At 30.1% G+C, this 16,894-nt stretch overlaps 1 protein-coding gene across 1 annotated transcript; it reads left to right on the plus strand.

Annotated features, from left to right (window-relative positions):
- The first annotated feature begins 422 nt into the window (after nt 1-422).
- Nucleotides 423-2,531, plus strand: LOC105135568 (Na-translocating NADH-quinone reductase subunit A). Its single transcript, XM_011040489.1, has 3 exons — nt 423-679; nt 1,799-1,899; nt 2,044-2,531. The coding sequence occupies exons 1-3, from the start codon at nt 616-618 to the stop codon at nt 2,320-2,322; spliced, it is 444 nt and encodes a 147-aa protein (XP_011038791.1). The 5' UTR covers nt 423-615; the 3' UTR covers nt 2,323-2,531.
- Nucleotides 2,532-16,894: the final 14,363 nt, after the last annotated feature.

The raw sequence follows: 16,894 nt of genomic DNA on the forward strand, positions 1-16,894 counted from the left end.
TATTTTGAATTTGATGAATATTTTGTTTTTCTTTTAGTTACTTTACTCGATAATAGTTACTAATATCATATATGTTTAATATATATACATTTTATATATATATATATATATATATTATTTTTTATTGAATATTAAATATTAGTTGAATAATAAATATTTAAAATTTGATGAATAGAGTATAGATATATAAATTATTTATCTGACGAGCAATAAAAAAGATATAAAAATGGAGAAACTCCATCTACTGTCATCCTTAAATTCTTTAGGCATTTTTAGTTATTTTCTTAATTTTAATAATAAAACTAATCTCAAATAATTAATTAATACCATGGACGTGGTTAAATCAGGGTAAGGGTTTAATTTAAGATTTAATACTAAAAATTAGTAGGCTTGATTAATTTCCCATGTTGTAATTAATCAACAAATGATTTAAAACCCTTCTATATTGAAAGATTCCAACGCTATGTTTTATTATCAAAATATCAAACCTCCATCTGCTTCCGACAATAAGAGTTGTTTTTTGTTGGGGTTAAGGAGCTGGTGAATCTCTGCCTTCCGATCTCATCTGGGCTTCACCGCCCTGTGGCCATTGAAATCCATGATCATCAGCGTCTCATGGACTCCTCTCAGCATCACACCACTCTTACCATCGATGACCAGCAAGAAGATGATGAGTGGGGTATTTCTCACTTTCTCTTAGTTGTTTCTGTTTTCTTCCCGAGAAAGTTGGCAAGTTTGAATCTTTGTCTAACTATCTGAATTGAGGTTATAATTGATATAAAAGGCTTTTTTAAGAAATGGGTTTTCTGTTTGTGAGTAATGCTAATTGGAATTTTAGTTTTTGAGTGGATTGGTGTTTAGGTTTTGACGATTTGTTATTGAATTTTGAATCTGGGGTTTAAATTGGAATTTGGCTATGTTTATGATCATGCTATTGTTTTTGTTTTTTGCCACATTACGTAGAATTTGTTCTGATTTGCTCATCTTGGTTACAATCCAAATTGGAGTAACTCTGTGTTTCTTGGAGATTTGAACTGGTGATATTGTGTTTCTAGCTAAATCAACAAGTTCATCCTCTGCCATCGCCGCTGCACCAAAAGTGTTTGGTCAGGCTTGACAAATTCTTACTATCTGTTATTTTGATTTATCATTACCGAAAATTTAATATTCCTAAACTATTTAATGATTGAATGGTCAAATTAAATAGTTACACTTTCTCTATAGTATTTCCATGTGAAAGAAACAAGTATCTGTAAATAACTCAATGACACAATAAGGGTACAGTGCTAGGGTAAAATTTGTTTCATCCATAATGTCAGATGCATTCATCATCTGTGCTCTGTCTCGTGTGTAACGATTGTTTGCGCACTGATTTTAATGCAATAATCTTTTCTTTGGATGCGATGTAACTTTTATGATACTTGGTATTCTTTGTGATAATTTATCACAAGCTCACAATTGTTGTTGCATCTAGTGCTTTGGCCATTCCAGTATCTGGGGTTGGCATCATTTGGTTTGACCAAACTACTCAATCACTCACCCTTTGCTTGAATAAGTTCTCTTTCATTTGTTTGCATCATGTCATCAGTCATTTGAGTGAAAGAGAGAAAATGTACAGCGTGAAAATATTGAGATGGATGGGTCATGCTTGTGACTCGGAGGGCAGCTGTTCTCTTCAATTCTTATTTACATGCTTTTGTTCATCACAAGTAGTTGACCAATTTATTGTAGTGCAATTTCTGACAATTGTCGTTATACTTTTAGTGATGAAAAATTTTGGACTTTGATTTTGTGTTAGACACTGATGGATTTGTGATTCCTAGCTTGGGAATAGAAGATACATATCAAACTAAACCTGATGCTTCTGAAGTTGAAACCTTGAAACCTCCACCTCCAAAGGTATATGTTTCGTCACTCTCTTGAAACTTGAAAGAAAAGTAAATTCATGGTTGCTGAAGATCTGATCTGCCTGCTGATTAAAATCTTGCATTTCTTGATATAAAAAAGCTTTCTAGTTGTGTGACTTGTCCTGCTTTTTCCCAGGCTAAGATAGATGAGAACATTTACCTGGGACCTCACGGGGCCCCGCCTTCACAATCAAAGCAGCAAGAGTTGAACTCTTCTGGCCGCAAACAGCGCTTCAAGCACAAATTGAAGGAAGCTGATAAGAGGGTTAGCAGAACTGGGGGGGAGAACAAGTTGGAGAACTTGAGAGAGCTAGTAGGTGGTGGAAAAGTGACTCACAATATTGCAAAGGGTTCCCCCAGTGATTGGCTAGATCCACATTGCAATGAGTCACAGTTTGAGAAGTGTCCCCAGTGAGTGGTTTAGTTGATGTCTACTATATTTACCTTGGTTGTTGGCACAAAATCTATTTCAAGTTTCCTACATCTTTGGAGATCTGATCTGAATTTCCTGAGATCATGTACTTGACAGTAATCCTTCGTGTGAACTATTTGGCATTGATACTATTTCAGGAATATCATCATGGCAATTAAAATTAGCTATTCGAATGGAAGTTTTTACGATAATCTGCTTAGGCTTTTTCAGGCGCCCAGTTTTCTTATTTTTATTCACACCTTGGTTTTGCCAAACTAAAAAGGCAACAATCATTACTTTTCTGTTCATTCATTCTCTCTCTCTCTCTCTGTGATAAAGAGAATGCAACATCATCTAGCTATGGAGTCCTAGATTGCATGGGAATATAGAAGCATGGTGTTACAGTTCGTTCTTATACTTTGTTCGAGCAAGTATCTGGGGGTTCAGGCTAACCAGGTAACTTGGAAGAGAGAATACGCTCGTGAAAGAGCTAAAAAGACCAAAAACAGAGAGTACATGAAGTTGAACCGGCAAGATTCAATTCCTGGATAAGGAGTGTCATGACCTTGTACTTTTTTCAGTTTTTTGTGCTGTTACTGGCTTTTCTTTCATAAATCCCAAATGTTCAACTGGCCCTGTTCATTGGTGCATTGCTTTTTCACATCTCCTGCTCCTGGGAGGCCCTGAACTTCCAATCCATTAAGGGATCATAAATAGTCAATCCTTTGCTTATTGTGTAGCAGACTGGTTGTGGAAAACATTACTCTGATACAAAAAGCATTTTAAGTTCTGAACTAGCTCCCGTTGGTCGTGTCCGTATGTTTTCTTTCTGGTTGTTTATGTTTTGGCATCTCCCAACAATTTTTGAGGTTGTCTAGAAACTGAAGCGAATGAGGAAACAATTCTCTTCAGTTAATAGGAGTCATCATTTTGTTTTTTCCTCCTCTGACTGGTAATCACAGCACAATGCTTTTACATGGTTCTTTTCCTTGTTGCCTACTGCCATGGAGCAACATGAATTTGAGATGTTGAGGGGTTATTTGCTTGAATTTAAGGGTAGAAATGCTTTCGTACAGCTTTGGTCGGGAAGCTTAATCTTCCTGGCTGCCAACCAATACGTTTGTATTGGTCATGTTTATCAGACCACATAGACACTCTTTTGAGTTCAAACAGCTAGGAGTGTTCAGAAGAACCTCTGACTTTCTAAGGATGGATTATATCTTAAGCGAATTATGGGTATGACCTAAAACCAGAATGCCCACTCCCAATAGGCGTTGAAGGTCCTGTCTACCCATAAAACATTAGCATACTGAATCAAGTTTCTTGTTAAAAAAAAACTAAATAAAATTTATTAGATTTTTTACTTGAAAAGGATTTTGTTTTCACGAGGTTAGGAGCTAGTGAGGAAAGCATTCACGACTGTGGATCAGCAAGGTTCCTTGAATTATGTTATTATCGACATGTATAAACTATCCTTAATAATCACTGCTGTAAGAATATTTTATAATTTACAAGTTAAAGATTATATAATTGATGATAATAATTAGTATATAGATCACCTTGTGTACATTATATTACACACTCTTTTAATAACTTCGTTCAGTGATAATAATAACATTTTGTTATCTAGACAATGCTCAACATAAACAACAATATAATATTAATTAAAACTTAGAAAATAACTGAAAGAATAAATATTTTTTACAACACTTTTCATGAATTTAAAATCTATTTATTATGAAAGTAAAAATTATAATATAGAATTTCAAGGTGATGTGAATTTATAATGCGAGATCTTTTATGTATGTTTTAAGATTTTTTTTTTGTTTTATTTTTTGAAGTTTCCAATAATTAAATTGAGATTACTTTTGTGGAAAATTCAATTTAAGGAGTGAAGATATTGTCACCTTATTATTAATCTTACCTTTTCATTTAATTTGAGAGCCTTTTCAAAAATACTCATTGAAGCTTACTTAAACTGTACATGATCATTGATTAGGAAAAAAAAATTGAAAAATCACGCACTCAAATAAAGAAAAAAATAGAAGTGAACGCACTTAAATAGGAAAAAACAAATTGCACATAAAAAACATATCCCAGTAGTTTTGATATCTTTCCCGTTAAACATAATAATCAAATGAATCTAACATTCCATTTTTATGGAGTTTGTACATTTGTATATTATTAGGGAGTGTTTAGGAATATATTTTGAAAATATTTTTGAAAAAATTAATTTTTTTTTAAATTAATATGTTTTTGATGTTTTTAAATTACTTTGATGTGTTAATTTTAAAAATAATTTTTAAAAAATAAAAAAAATATTATTAATATATTTTTCTGAATATTTTAAAAAGCAATCATAATTTTATTTTTAAACGTATTTTTAATATGATATAGCGTATAAAGTTGTCGTTTGTTTAGACGGCTGTGACTGATTTTAAAGCAAACCGCATAAATAATATATTTAGTAATCATGAAACACGAATTACTGTATACGTGGGGTCCATTACAAAACATTGTTTCGTGAGATGCAGCTCTCAATTACTTCTCACATGCCTGCGTCATGCCCACGTGAATTAATTCACCTGGACACTGTTCACTTCTTGTAACAATGCTCCGGTGAATTAATTCACCTAGTCACTGTTCACTTCAAGAGTGAAGAGTGCACTTGAAGTGAACAGTATCCAGGTAAATTAATTCACGTGAACAGTGTCCACGTGAACAATGCTATTCACTTGGCACGGTTCATAATAAAAAAAATTATGTTTTATTTATATTTTATTTAAAAAATTAGAAGAAAATTACTTAATAACGTAATAAAAAATTCAGTTTTTGTTATTATATTTTTAAGAAATTATGGAAAATATATAGTTCTTGTTTGATAGATTTCGTACGTGATAAAATTGCACATAGTTTAATGAAATAATAAAAAAATATTTGATATTAATATTATTTATTTCATGATGTAATAATAGTAGTTAAATCTATAATATTTAATTAAAAATCATTAATATTAATATATATATTTTTTAATTATCATTCAACCTCAATTTAAAAAGTAATTTTTTAACTAAACATATTAAATTACTTTTTATTCATTTTAATTTCAACAACAATTTTAATTAAATATATATTTTTCCACCCCAACCTCAATTAAAAGTACTTTTTATAAAATAATTTTTTTTTAAATCACAACCACAATAATAATCGCAATACTAAACATAATAATTGAATAATAATTATTTTTTATTTTAAAACCAAACTCATCATTGTTTAAATAAATAAAAATTAAAAATAATTTTCTGATTAATTTTAATTATTTAATTCTAGAATTAATTCTAGAAGCAATGACAGCATGCATATCCCAATAGCTACTACAACAAATCTTGCTCCATGGCCAACTCAGAGCATCATCTTTTCTTAACCTAGTCTTCTAGTATATCTAAGCACCTACACATTTACTTAGAAATAGAAAGACTGACCTCGATAACATAAATTAATACCTGAAAGTTTGGCTTATAAAGCCCTCATCTCGTCCTTCATGGTATATATTTAGGAACTTTTTGCAGCTGCGCTTCCAATGTTTGGTTTAACTGTAATGGAAGCATATGCCCTTCTAATCCTTTTTCGTCAAAGGATTAACTGTAATGGAAGCATATACCCTTCTAATCCTTATTGGTCAAAGGATTAACTGCAATGGAAGCATATGCCCTTCTAATCCCTGCGTGCAACAAAGCTCAAAAGGAAAGAAAGAATAGGAAATGGGGCCGTTACCTGGTCTGGGGGTGACAGCTTGCTGGCGGAGGAAGATCTGGCGGCTGGCACCGCTATTCAGAGAAGATGCACGCTGCGGTGCTGGTTGTTGCGCCACTGCTGGAGGAAGCTGGTGTTGCCACGCCTGGGATGATGAAGCTTTGCTGCTGCTATAACTGGGAAGAACCATCTTTGCTGCTGATGTAGGAGGGCGGTCTTTCAAGAAGTTACTGTTGGTGCTATGTTGTTAATGGTGTGGAGGAGCTACTAGCATGGGGAGGCTGGACGTTTCCAGTGACATTCACGTTGCTGAGCAGCTGGAAGAGGAGAAGACGAAATGCTGGAACTGGAGGACCATGGTGGAGGATGAAATTTACAATGGCAGCTCTGTCACAGCTTGCTATGGAGGATGAAATTGCTGCGGCTGAAACTGGTGGACTGCTACTGGATTGGCTGGTGGTACGTTGGAAGGAGGAGTTCACGGTTGAATCAGCTAATATGTGTTGTCCTTGGTTGAAGCAGGAGTTGTAGATATTGCTGTGGCATTGTTTTTGGCTGAAGCATGAGCTGTTGATGCTGGAGATTTATGCTGCTTCTCTCATCCTTTGACGTTAGCAAACGGAGAGTGGAGGCAAAAGGAGAGAGAGAGCATGGGGAGGGTTAGCAAAGATGTCGGGCTATTGGTGTTGTTCTTCTTCTTTTGGTTGCTGATTACGAAGCAGAAACTGGTGATCTGCTAGAAGAAGGCTGGTTTGATGAGAGGAGATGGTGAGGTCAGCTAGTGGAGTATATAACAAAGCTCACAGTAAATACCCTGCCATGAACCATGTAGAAAACCGATCTGGGGGTTCTTTGTTTTAGCCCCTTGAAAGAGACGGAGGGATCTTTTTTCATTCCTTTCTTTTGCCCAAATATGGGTGTTGGATAGTGCGTGTGGCTATTTCTCCTCTTTCCCCTCTTCTCTCCCCTCATTTTCTACCCCTTCATTATGTGTGTAATCACTGTCAATTTATAGGTGAAACAAAAAAGATTGTTACTTTCAATTGCTTGGTCCAAGGATGATCAAGTAATCTCAAAAATAAATTGATCTTTTAACTTTTTTTATATATATTTGGTTTCTTATAAATTTTATTTTTTTTAATTTTTTATATTTTGATTTAAAAAAAAAGTAATTCCAACCTAAAAAATGCATTAACAACTAAATGTGTATGAAAAAGACATTGCAAGTGATGCAAAATTATCAAAAATATATTTTTTGAATTTTTTTATTTTTTTACTATTTTTTATTTTTTTCTAAAATATATTAAAAATTAGATAAAAAGTTAAATAGCGACAATAATCAAGTTTACTAAAGAGGTATTTTGATATTTTAATAAATATAAAATAGTATTTAAAAATCAAATGTTGTTGGCAAGCACAACACAAATGCTTGCTAGTAGGAGGTGTTTATGTTCTTTAGGTAGCATGTAAGATGTTTCACAATGACCAAAAACCACCTTCTACAATAATATGAAAGCATTTTGACATTTTCTTCCCAATAGTTAGGCATGTGTACATAATGGTATGTTTATTAGGCTATGTTGTACTTTTTCTCCTTTTTTTTTTTCTTATTCCTTTAGGTTTTGTGCATGTCTTTCTAAAAATCAATTTTAGTTATTTTTTTTTTATTATTTGTTTTACTTTTTATGCATTTAGAAGTTGATTTTGTTTTTTAATTTCTTTCCTCAATATTTGATTTTATTTAATTTTTTTTATCTAATTTGATTCGTATTCTTATGTTTTTTCAATTATTTTCTTGATTTATTTTATTTTTCAATTTCATTTGTTTTTATTTTATTTTATTTTATTTTTATATTAAATTTAAATTTAAAATATCAATAACTAAAAGGATAACTCTGAAATCCTAAATGGTTCATGTGATTTTCAAGGGGAGGATAAAAAGAAAAAAAAAAGAGACTTTCTTCAACAACACACTAAAATAATGCTTTTTTATCATTAAAAAAAGCCAAATGAACTACTACAAGCTTTAAAATTTTGTTTATAAGGTTAATTGGGTTTTTTTTTCAATTATGTGTTAAAATAGTGAAATAACTAAGAAAACCTCTCCATGAAAGTTTTAAAAAGTTTGCTTTTAAGGATAACTAGTAATTCAACTGTGCTTTAAAAAATAGAAAAAATAATTATATTTGTAATCAATATAATAATGACTAATGTTACATGTAAAAAGATAAAAATAACCCCCCGACAACTAAGGCCACTAATTTTCTTAGAAGGGCAAAATGATAAATAAAAAATATATAAATAGCCATTATCTTTTTATCTTTTGTTTTAGATTTTTTATTATTTAATCAAAATAACTATAACCTCTTTTGTTTAAAGGTTTGACTCCTACCAATTTGGCCAAATTAATAATCTTTAAATATATATAAAAAAGAAGGAAAATCCCATTAAAAGATTCTTTAATTGACTAAAAAAATCTAGTTCGATTAAACTATGAGTTATCTCTGTGAGTTAAATTTTATATGATTACATAGATACTGGCTACCAATTGCATCTCATGTAACTCCTATATTAATTAGGGAGGCAACATATATTATATACATCTCATGCATTTCTTAACCCTTATATATATAGCATTGTTGAGCCAAAAGTTATCTCGATAATGCTATAATTAAAGATATCTTTTTAATAATGTTATCCATAATGTATGAAATATAAATTTTAATCAAATAAATATATAGTGTAATTAGAATAAACTTACAAGATTTAAAGAATGACGTAGCAATTTCGTTAAATAATTCTATCACATTTACACCTACAAGCTAATATATTGGCTCCTAGGTCATAACACTTCTATTATTATATCTTTCAACTATGTTTTCTTTACTTTTAGTAAAAAATAAACCATGGTTAGTTTAGAATAAGTGGCATGGCATGATTTTTTTTCCAGTAAAATAATGAGTTCTAAAAAAATAAAAATAAAAACTTAAAAATTTAAAATTTAAATAAAATAATTAATTTATTATTCATATTTCTCAATAAAATAATAATTTTTATTTATTTAACTAAATAATATCTTAAAATTTCTTAAAACAATTTTTATATTTTTTATTTAATTATAATTCTCTAAAGAAATTATTTATTTATTTATAATTCTTATTATAAAAAAATTATTTTTTATTTATTTCTTTATTTATATTTTTTTTGTTTCTAAATAAAATTATACCTCTAAATTAATTTTAAACATGTGTCAACTTATAAGCATGCCATGTATCCTAAACTAATTATAGTTTTGTTATTTGTTTTACCAAAAAACTTATTAAACTAAAAAAATAAAAAACATAATAAATCAAAGCAATAATATTGCCAAATATACTAAAACATATAGGGGTGATGACACTATTTATGTAAACAATAATATTTTTTTTTTATCAAACTTTTTATTTGCAATTTAATCATTTCAAGTTAGATTAGTGTGGTTTTATACTTTATTATTTCTTTCAATTTGTATTCTATCACATGTATCCAGTGTCAAGAAATATTTTTGTAATAAATAATATCTTATTTGTTGTTGACATGAAAAGCTTAAATTTATTTTTAAATTTCAATTTAGATATTATTTAGTTTTATATGAGCAGTTTATACTTTGATCTTAAATTTTATTTTTAAATTTTAAATTTTAATCTCTCAATATAGTATGAAAAAAAGAAAGAAAGTACTTGAATATCAATATTCTAGCCACCAAAAAAGCTAATGATAATATTAATAAATTTATTTCTTAAAAGAAAATTCAATACAGTTGATATTACTCTCAAACCATGCTGAGAAAAGTAGATAGGATCCTTAAAATTTTATTATATTTATATTAATTTTAATTCTTAAAGAGATTAAAGATTATTTTGGAGTAAAAAACAAGTTGAAAGTAGATTTTTGGGATCTTAAAAATTGGATCTTAATTTCAATTATCAAAAAATATTATAGAGGATAAGAAATTAATTACCACATCAGATGATTTATCATTAATTTATAAAAAACATCAACCGAGCAGGCTTTCAAGGCCAAGCGTGCCTAGACTTTTGGATTCCTTTCCAAGCATGCGGTTTTGGATATTTTTTAACTCTTGATTATTTTTTTAAAAGATTTTAATTAATATCCTCTCTCTTATTTATTTATTCACTTTACATTAGCTTTCTATTTAAATTTTAATTAACATGTTCTATTTTATTTTTAAAATTGTTTAGTTTATATTTCCATATATTTAATATATTTTAAATTTTATAATGCTTAAAAGAGATTCTGGTAATTTCTTTTTAAATTTTTTTCTTTTATATTTTATACAAAAAATTATATATGCATGAAATATTTATAAAAATAAAAATTATTTGTTCTTGAAAAGTAGAAATAATATTTAACATGAAACAAATATAAATTTATACAATAAAAAGGATGCACAACTATTTTTTTCTTCGTATAAAAAACATTACTTTTTTGTTTTATTATTTAATTACTAGGAATTATATTTTTTCTTGATTATTGGTTTATATATTTTTAAATTTATTTTGTGAAACATAAACAATTTTCCTTTATTTTTCAATTAAAAAAGTTATTATGATGTTAATATTACGTTAAGAATTAATTTAAATCGACGCAGTGCAAGTGAAGATTAAGATGATGTTGGGCTCCATTGTGGCTTTTACGGTTAGTCCAAACACAATTTTTTATTGTTTGGTAACAACAAGAAGCTAATATTAATTTGTGGACTCCACATGAATTTTTGAGGTATGGCTGCAATTTATTAGAAGTAGTTTTATCTAGCTTTTTACGTGAAAAGCTGGTCTGAAGACAGTAAACAAACAATGAAATTTTAACAAATTTATGGTGCTTAAGACCGTTGAAAAAATTAGACAACATTATTCTCCCTTTACAAACACAACACTGTAACCGTTGCTCTAGAGATTTTGATTCACTTTGTTTGTCTTCACCAGACTTAACAATCCCTAAAAGTCATCACTTCTCCAGATCCAGATACCTAAAACGCAAAAGATTTTTGTCACCATACCCCCAGATATGTAAAAGCCACAAGAAGATCAGTAAGCTATTACTTTATGTTTGTCATCAAATCCCTAAAAACCATTACTGCGCCAGATAGTTAAGATATTAAAACTTGTTTTTCTTCATAATTGCCTCCAGCTCCTGAGAAGCCATCATGGAGCCAAACAAGAAGCCATCACTTTCCTTTGTTCTTCACGATAGCTGACAGATCTCTAAGGCTAAACTCTCCTTAGAGATCTAGTTGTCTTCTATCCAAATCAACAGACCCCACTATTTTTGGTACCAAAAGCTCGTTCACTCCTGTTTGCTCACCATCCCACATCCCCTTTCATATAAGCGACTGATCTGGTAATATTTCTCTTTTTCTTTGTTTGATTTTTTATTTGGTCACGTTGAGGGATGAATCTTTTGAAAAATGTCCTGAGTTCTAAAGACTAATATCACACTTAAGCATTTGAGGACCGTATTTTTTCTTCTTCCCCTCTACCTTGCACAAAAAGTGAGTTGTGATAATAATTTGTTAACTATTATTTAAAAAATTACTATAGTGATTTGTTAGTTCATTGTACTGTGCTCATCAACACTATCTCATTTTTTTATTTGCTTAATTAGTTGTTTTAAGGTTGTACAGTAAAGAGTTTATAAGATTGGTATCACACATATAGGAAGATATTTCTAAAATGCCAAGAGTAGTCTGTATGCGATTAAATAAGAGACTTCAGTGGCCTTAGTCTTCTGAGGAGAATTCATCATCTGCATGAATAAGATCTCAGTGCTCTCAGGGATCAAAGGAAACTGATATTAATTGGTATTTTAAAATAAAAGAATGTTGGCTTCATACTGATTCCAATGCTGGTACTTTGAAAAGAGAGAAAGGGGAAAAGAGAGGTGGGGGAGTGAAGGGGGTGAAGGATTAGATTCATTTCCCATTATAATTGTGTGTTTGTGTGTTTCAAGTTGCTACTCGATCAATAAAGTTGAATGTGTATATTTTTCTACTCACTCTGCATTTCTGAGACATATTTTCAATTTTTAAGCATACACTAGTTGTTGTGTGGAATTTTATTTAAGTGAGTCTTGAAGTGTTGAATTGAGAATTTGCTGCTGGTGTGCTTTGTTTACTATTTAACACCATGTTATATCAATCAACGTTCCAAATTGTAAAGCTAATAAGAGTTTTCTTTTGAACTTAAACTATGGTTCAAAACACTTATTGGTTAATTACAAAATGATCAGAAAAGAAATTTTAGGTCAACCAAAACTATCATGTACCCTTGCAAACTTATTTTAGTTCGAGTAAATTCCCCCCTTCTTGTTCTCTGTACTTTTCTCTACTTATTTGTTATGTTTTACTTATTTGTTGCAGGCCTAAAAGTTTTGTAGTTAGAAAAAAATAAAAGAAACATAAAAAATATAAGATTACTAAGTGATATGAGACCACCCATTGTTGTGTAAATAGCGTTTTTTATTTTTGCATTTCTTATTTATACTTGCTCTGCTTTCTATAGAACTCCAATATTTGATGAAGACTTGTTGTTCATAATTAATGTGGATTTTTTCTTCTCAATTGGTTATCCCTGTAAGTTGCATTTGGTTTACTAAGACCTGAAAATCTATTTCTTCCATGATATCAGATATCAACTTCCTCTACTTGTAGCTCGCATTGGTTTCTGTTGAAGCTCTAGATATGCTTCAATACATTTTATAAAGCTATACACCTTGATGATATTGATCATTTGTCTCTAACAACTTTAAATATTACTTGGTAAGTTTGTAATTTTGTCTGGTTGGAGTGTATATCATCTACAGTGTTGTTGTTCTACCAAAATGATATTAGTGGCGATGGTTTTGTTTATTAATTTACTTGGCTCAACTATGTTGTTTACAATGAAATTGGTGCTTGTTTTGTCATACAACCAAGTAGCTTGTACTCAAATTTTTAATGATAATATTTCATTGTTCATGTAGTTCTTTTCAATTTGTCAGTGTATGGTATATCTAGAGAGGTTATGTGTTTTTATTGTTGATTCATAAACTATACTTATTGATTACAGTAGGTATGAATTTGAAGATGTGGTTATGTCTTTGTGTACTATGAATATACAGATAGGTATTTGAATCAATTGCATTGCTGGCAGCATGCTCTTATTTTTTTAAATTGCAATTTTGATGAAATTCCTATGCATATAACATTTTGCTAGAAAACAATATTTAATGAAAGGTGCTGAAAGCTCGGATAAAGCATCTTAGAGTAAAGAGATGCTGCATATATTTTGTGATATTTGTATTATCGCTATTGAAAAAGGAATGAGGCCAAACACTTATTTTGATAAGATTGGATGGAAATTTGTTATGGTTGTCTTCAAAGAGAAAACAGGTCTTGCTTTTACTAAGACTCAACTAAAAAACAAATGGGATAGTGCAAAAAAAGAGTGAAGAATTTGGAAAAAACTGATTTCTGAAATAGGAGTAGGATGGAATAGTGAACTTGGAATTATTAGTGTTAGTAATGAGTGGTGGAATAAAAAAACTCAAGTTAGTTATTGGTACCCTTGTTTCCTGGATTTGTCTTTATCTTGTCTTATTTCTTAAACTATTTAGCACATTTTATATGGTTTATGCATGTGCTTTTTCATATTTGTTCCATATAGAAAATCAGAGGGTTTAAAAAGTTTAGACATATTGGGATTAAACCTTCACTTTGCAGTAAGTTTGATAGAATATTCAGCAATGTTATGACATCTAGACACTATGCTTGGACTCTATTTTCCAGGGTATTATTTAATGATGATACTATAAATCAAAACACCCAGAATGTTCATGTTAATGAAGAAGAAATCTAGAAGAAGGTAGTGGTGATTTCGAGGAGGATGTCATTCCCAATTACATAGATGATGTTTGCAATTTAGTTGTTAGAGTTGATATAAAAAATTACAGTACCACAAATAACAGTGGAAAGAAAAAAGCAAGGGAGCAATGTGGTGGGTAAAATACAAAGAAAATAAAAAAAACCTTATGGAGTTGGAGCTCAAATGCTTACACATTGGGATAAACTAGTTGATGATGTTTTGATAAGGAATGATAGTAGGGATAAGATAAGGTGTAGCATTAGTGAGGTGATGACAGAGATTCATTCCATACTCGACATTATTTTTTGTAATGACTTATATTGCTTTGCTATGGAGTACTTGTCTAAGAGGAATAAAAGAGAGATATGGGCAACAATAGGATATCTTGATAGGAAGTACCAATGGCTGTAAAAAATATATCAGAGAAGTCAAAAGCATTAAATGAAGGTTAATATTGCTTTAATGATGCTTTTAGTTTTTGTTGCTTCCTAAAGAATGATGTCATGGTTAATTAAAATTACTTGCTATCAATTGCTTAAACAACTGCATGTTATGAGAGTTTTGTTGTGCTACCAAATGATGTGCAAGTTTGCAATAATGGGATATACTCCTAAAGATGATATATTGAAGTATGAAGAGTAGTGCTGATTTTAGTAAAGAACCACCTTTTTTATTAATGTTTGCGGATTGCTATTCTAGCTTATTTACAATTTAATGGAATATTGGTAACACTTGTTGTGTTGTCTGTTATTATGTTTAAGGATAATTATTATCAATGGTCTTTATTGTGTTTATGGATTGCCAATGTAACATGTTTTACATGTAATGAAATATTCATAAATTTCTTGAGATTTTTGTTGTGATGTTGATAATGAATTATTATGAATGTTGATGGTGAATTACTATCCTAGGTAATTGGTTTGCTATTAATGTATAAAAAATTATGCTATATTTATTGAATATTATATTAGTTTTCTTCCTAGAACAACCGGATTGCAGCATCTTAAGAGGAATATATGTCAGACTTTTGTTTTTCCTTACTATATGATTATTCAAAAATGTTAGATGAACTGTGTTCTTGTTGGCCGAAACAAAGAAAATAATTACTGTCAATTGCTATGGGTCCCAACGATAGATATAATTATATATTTGTAAGTGTTCAGCACAACATTATTCCAGTTGCTTTAGTTTTCTTGATAGTAATTATATAATACTACAGGTTGAAAGGATATTGGGTACATACAATTGAAAAGCAAGTCAAATTACATCAAATCATCATAATAAAGACACTGGCACAATATATATAATGTAGGAAAAATAGGAAAAACATAACAAGAAGAGAATATATCAGGCATGTTGTTACAGTTTGGAAGAGAATATGTCAGGCATATTGTATGGACATTTTGTCAACTTGTTATAGTTTGGTATGATAAACTTGTGAGTGTATAGATGTTAGTTTTTTATCCCACAATACTTGCAACTCCCTATATAATATATGTTGTGTGTAATATGAGATATAACTTTAAACATTGCAGCAAGAAAAACATTCAGTCCTGGGAGTTTCTACAAAGAATCATATATAGTTGTAAGTTACTCTTATTTGAATCAACTTTTTGAATAGATTAATTATTTTTACAACTCTTATATGGCAAGATGCATTTTTTTTCCCAATCAATAGCCCTTGTGTAATATTTACTGAATATTCAAATGACCCCTTAAATGTTTTTTTTTTTGGGAAAGTTTCGTCTGCAAACATTTCTGTTACTTTTACAAAGAATTTGGCAAATAATTCTTCCTGGAATTGTGTAGTTAATTTTTTCCAGGCTGCTTCTCTCTTCATTTCCTCATATGATTGTACTTGATAATTACATTTTAACAAAGCAGCATTTCAAAAAACTTTTGCTCTTTCTGTGTTATAACAAATAATCAAACACGCTCATCGTTTTTGTACAATTCATAATAGGCATATGCTATAATATTACAATAATAAATATTTATGAATTGTTGTTAATCGAGATATAGTAATTATATCGTGTTACTTATTTATGTTACTAATTGGTATAAAAGCAAATGTTTGTAATTGAATTTGTGTAGGTAGATATGACAGATGAATGGGTTGATGCTATGTTTGGTGTTAACTATAACGATAATTATGATACCGTTATGAATCATGTAATTGTTATGTACCAGTGGTAGTGGTGGAGTTGTCAATGATGATAATGGTAGTGGTAATGGTGGAGTTAATGATGGTGGGGATGATTCGAACGGAATGGATAATAATGGTGACAGTGATGATGATAATGATGAAAATGAAGATGAAAATTGTTTTAATGATAAGGATGATTCGTTTTGGCTAAGAGAAAATGATCATAAAAAGCTGTTGTTATGCACCGCTGGTGCTTTACACGTGTATTATGCTACTTATATGCATAAGGAATTTTGTATGGTTTCATATAACACGGGGATGAGATGGTTGAATGAAGTCGTACGAGGTCACTAGAAACAATGTGTTAACATGTTTATGATGGATGCAACAACATTACAAACCCTGTATTATGACTTGAAAATACAATATGGGCTGAAACCATCAAGAAGGATAAGTGTTATTGAGAAGGTGGAAATGTTTTTGTACACAATTGCATTAGGTGTAACAAATAGACAAGTACAAGAAAGATTCAATATTCTGGTGAAACTATGAGTCAAAATTTTAATGAAGTGTTGAAGACAATTTGTTTGCTTGCTGTAGATATAATTAAACCATAGGACTTTGAATTTTTAAACACTCCACAAGAAATTGCGATGAATCCGAGATTTATGTCTCATTTTAAGGTAAGCCAAATGCTGTTTATAGCAACCAATGAAAAAAAAATATTTAAGATTTTGCTAGTCATTATTTATGACATGTTGGCTAATGTTGTGTT

The sequence above is a fragment of the Populus euphratica genome, unplaced genomic scaffold (genome assembly GCF_000495115.2).
Source record: "Populus euphratica unplaced genomic scaffold, PopEup_1.0 scaffold47.1, whole genome shotgun sequence".
Lineage (NCBI taxonomy): Eukaryota > Viridiplantae > Streptophyta > Magnoliopsida > Malpighiales > Salicaceae > Populus > Populus euphratica.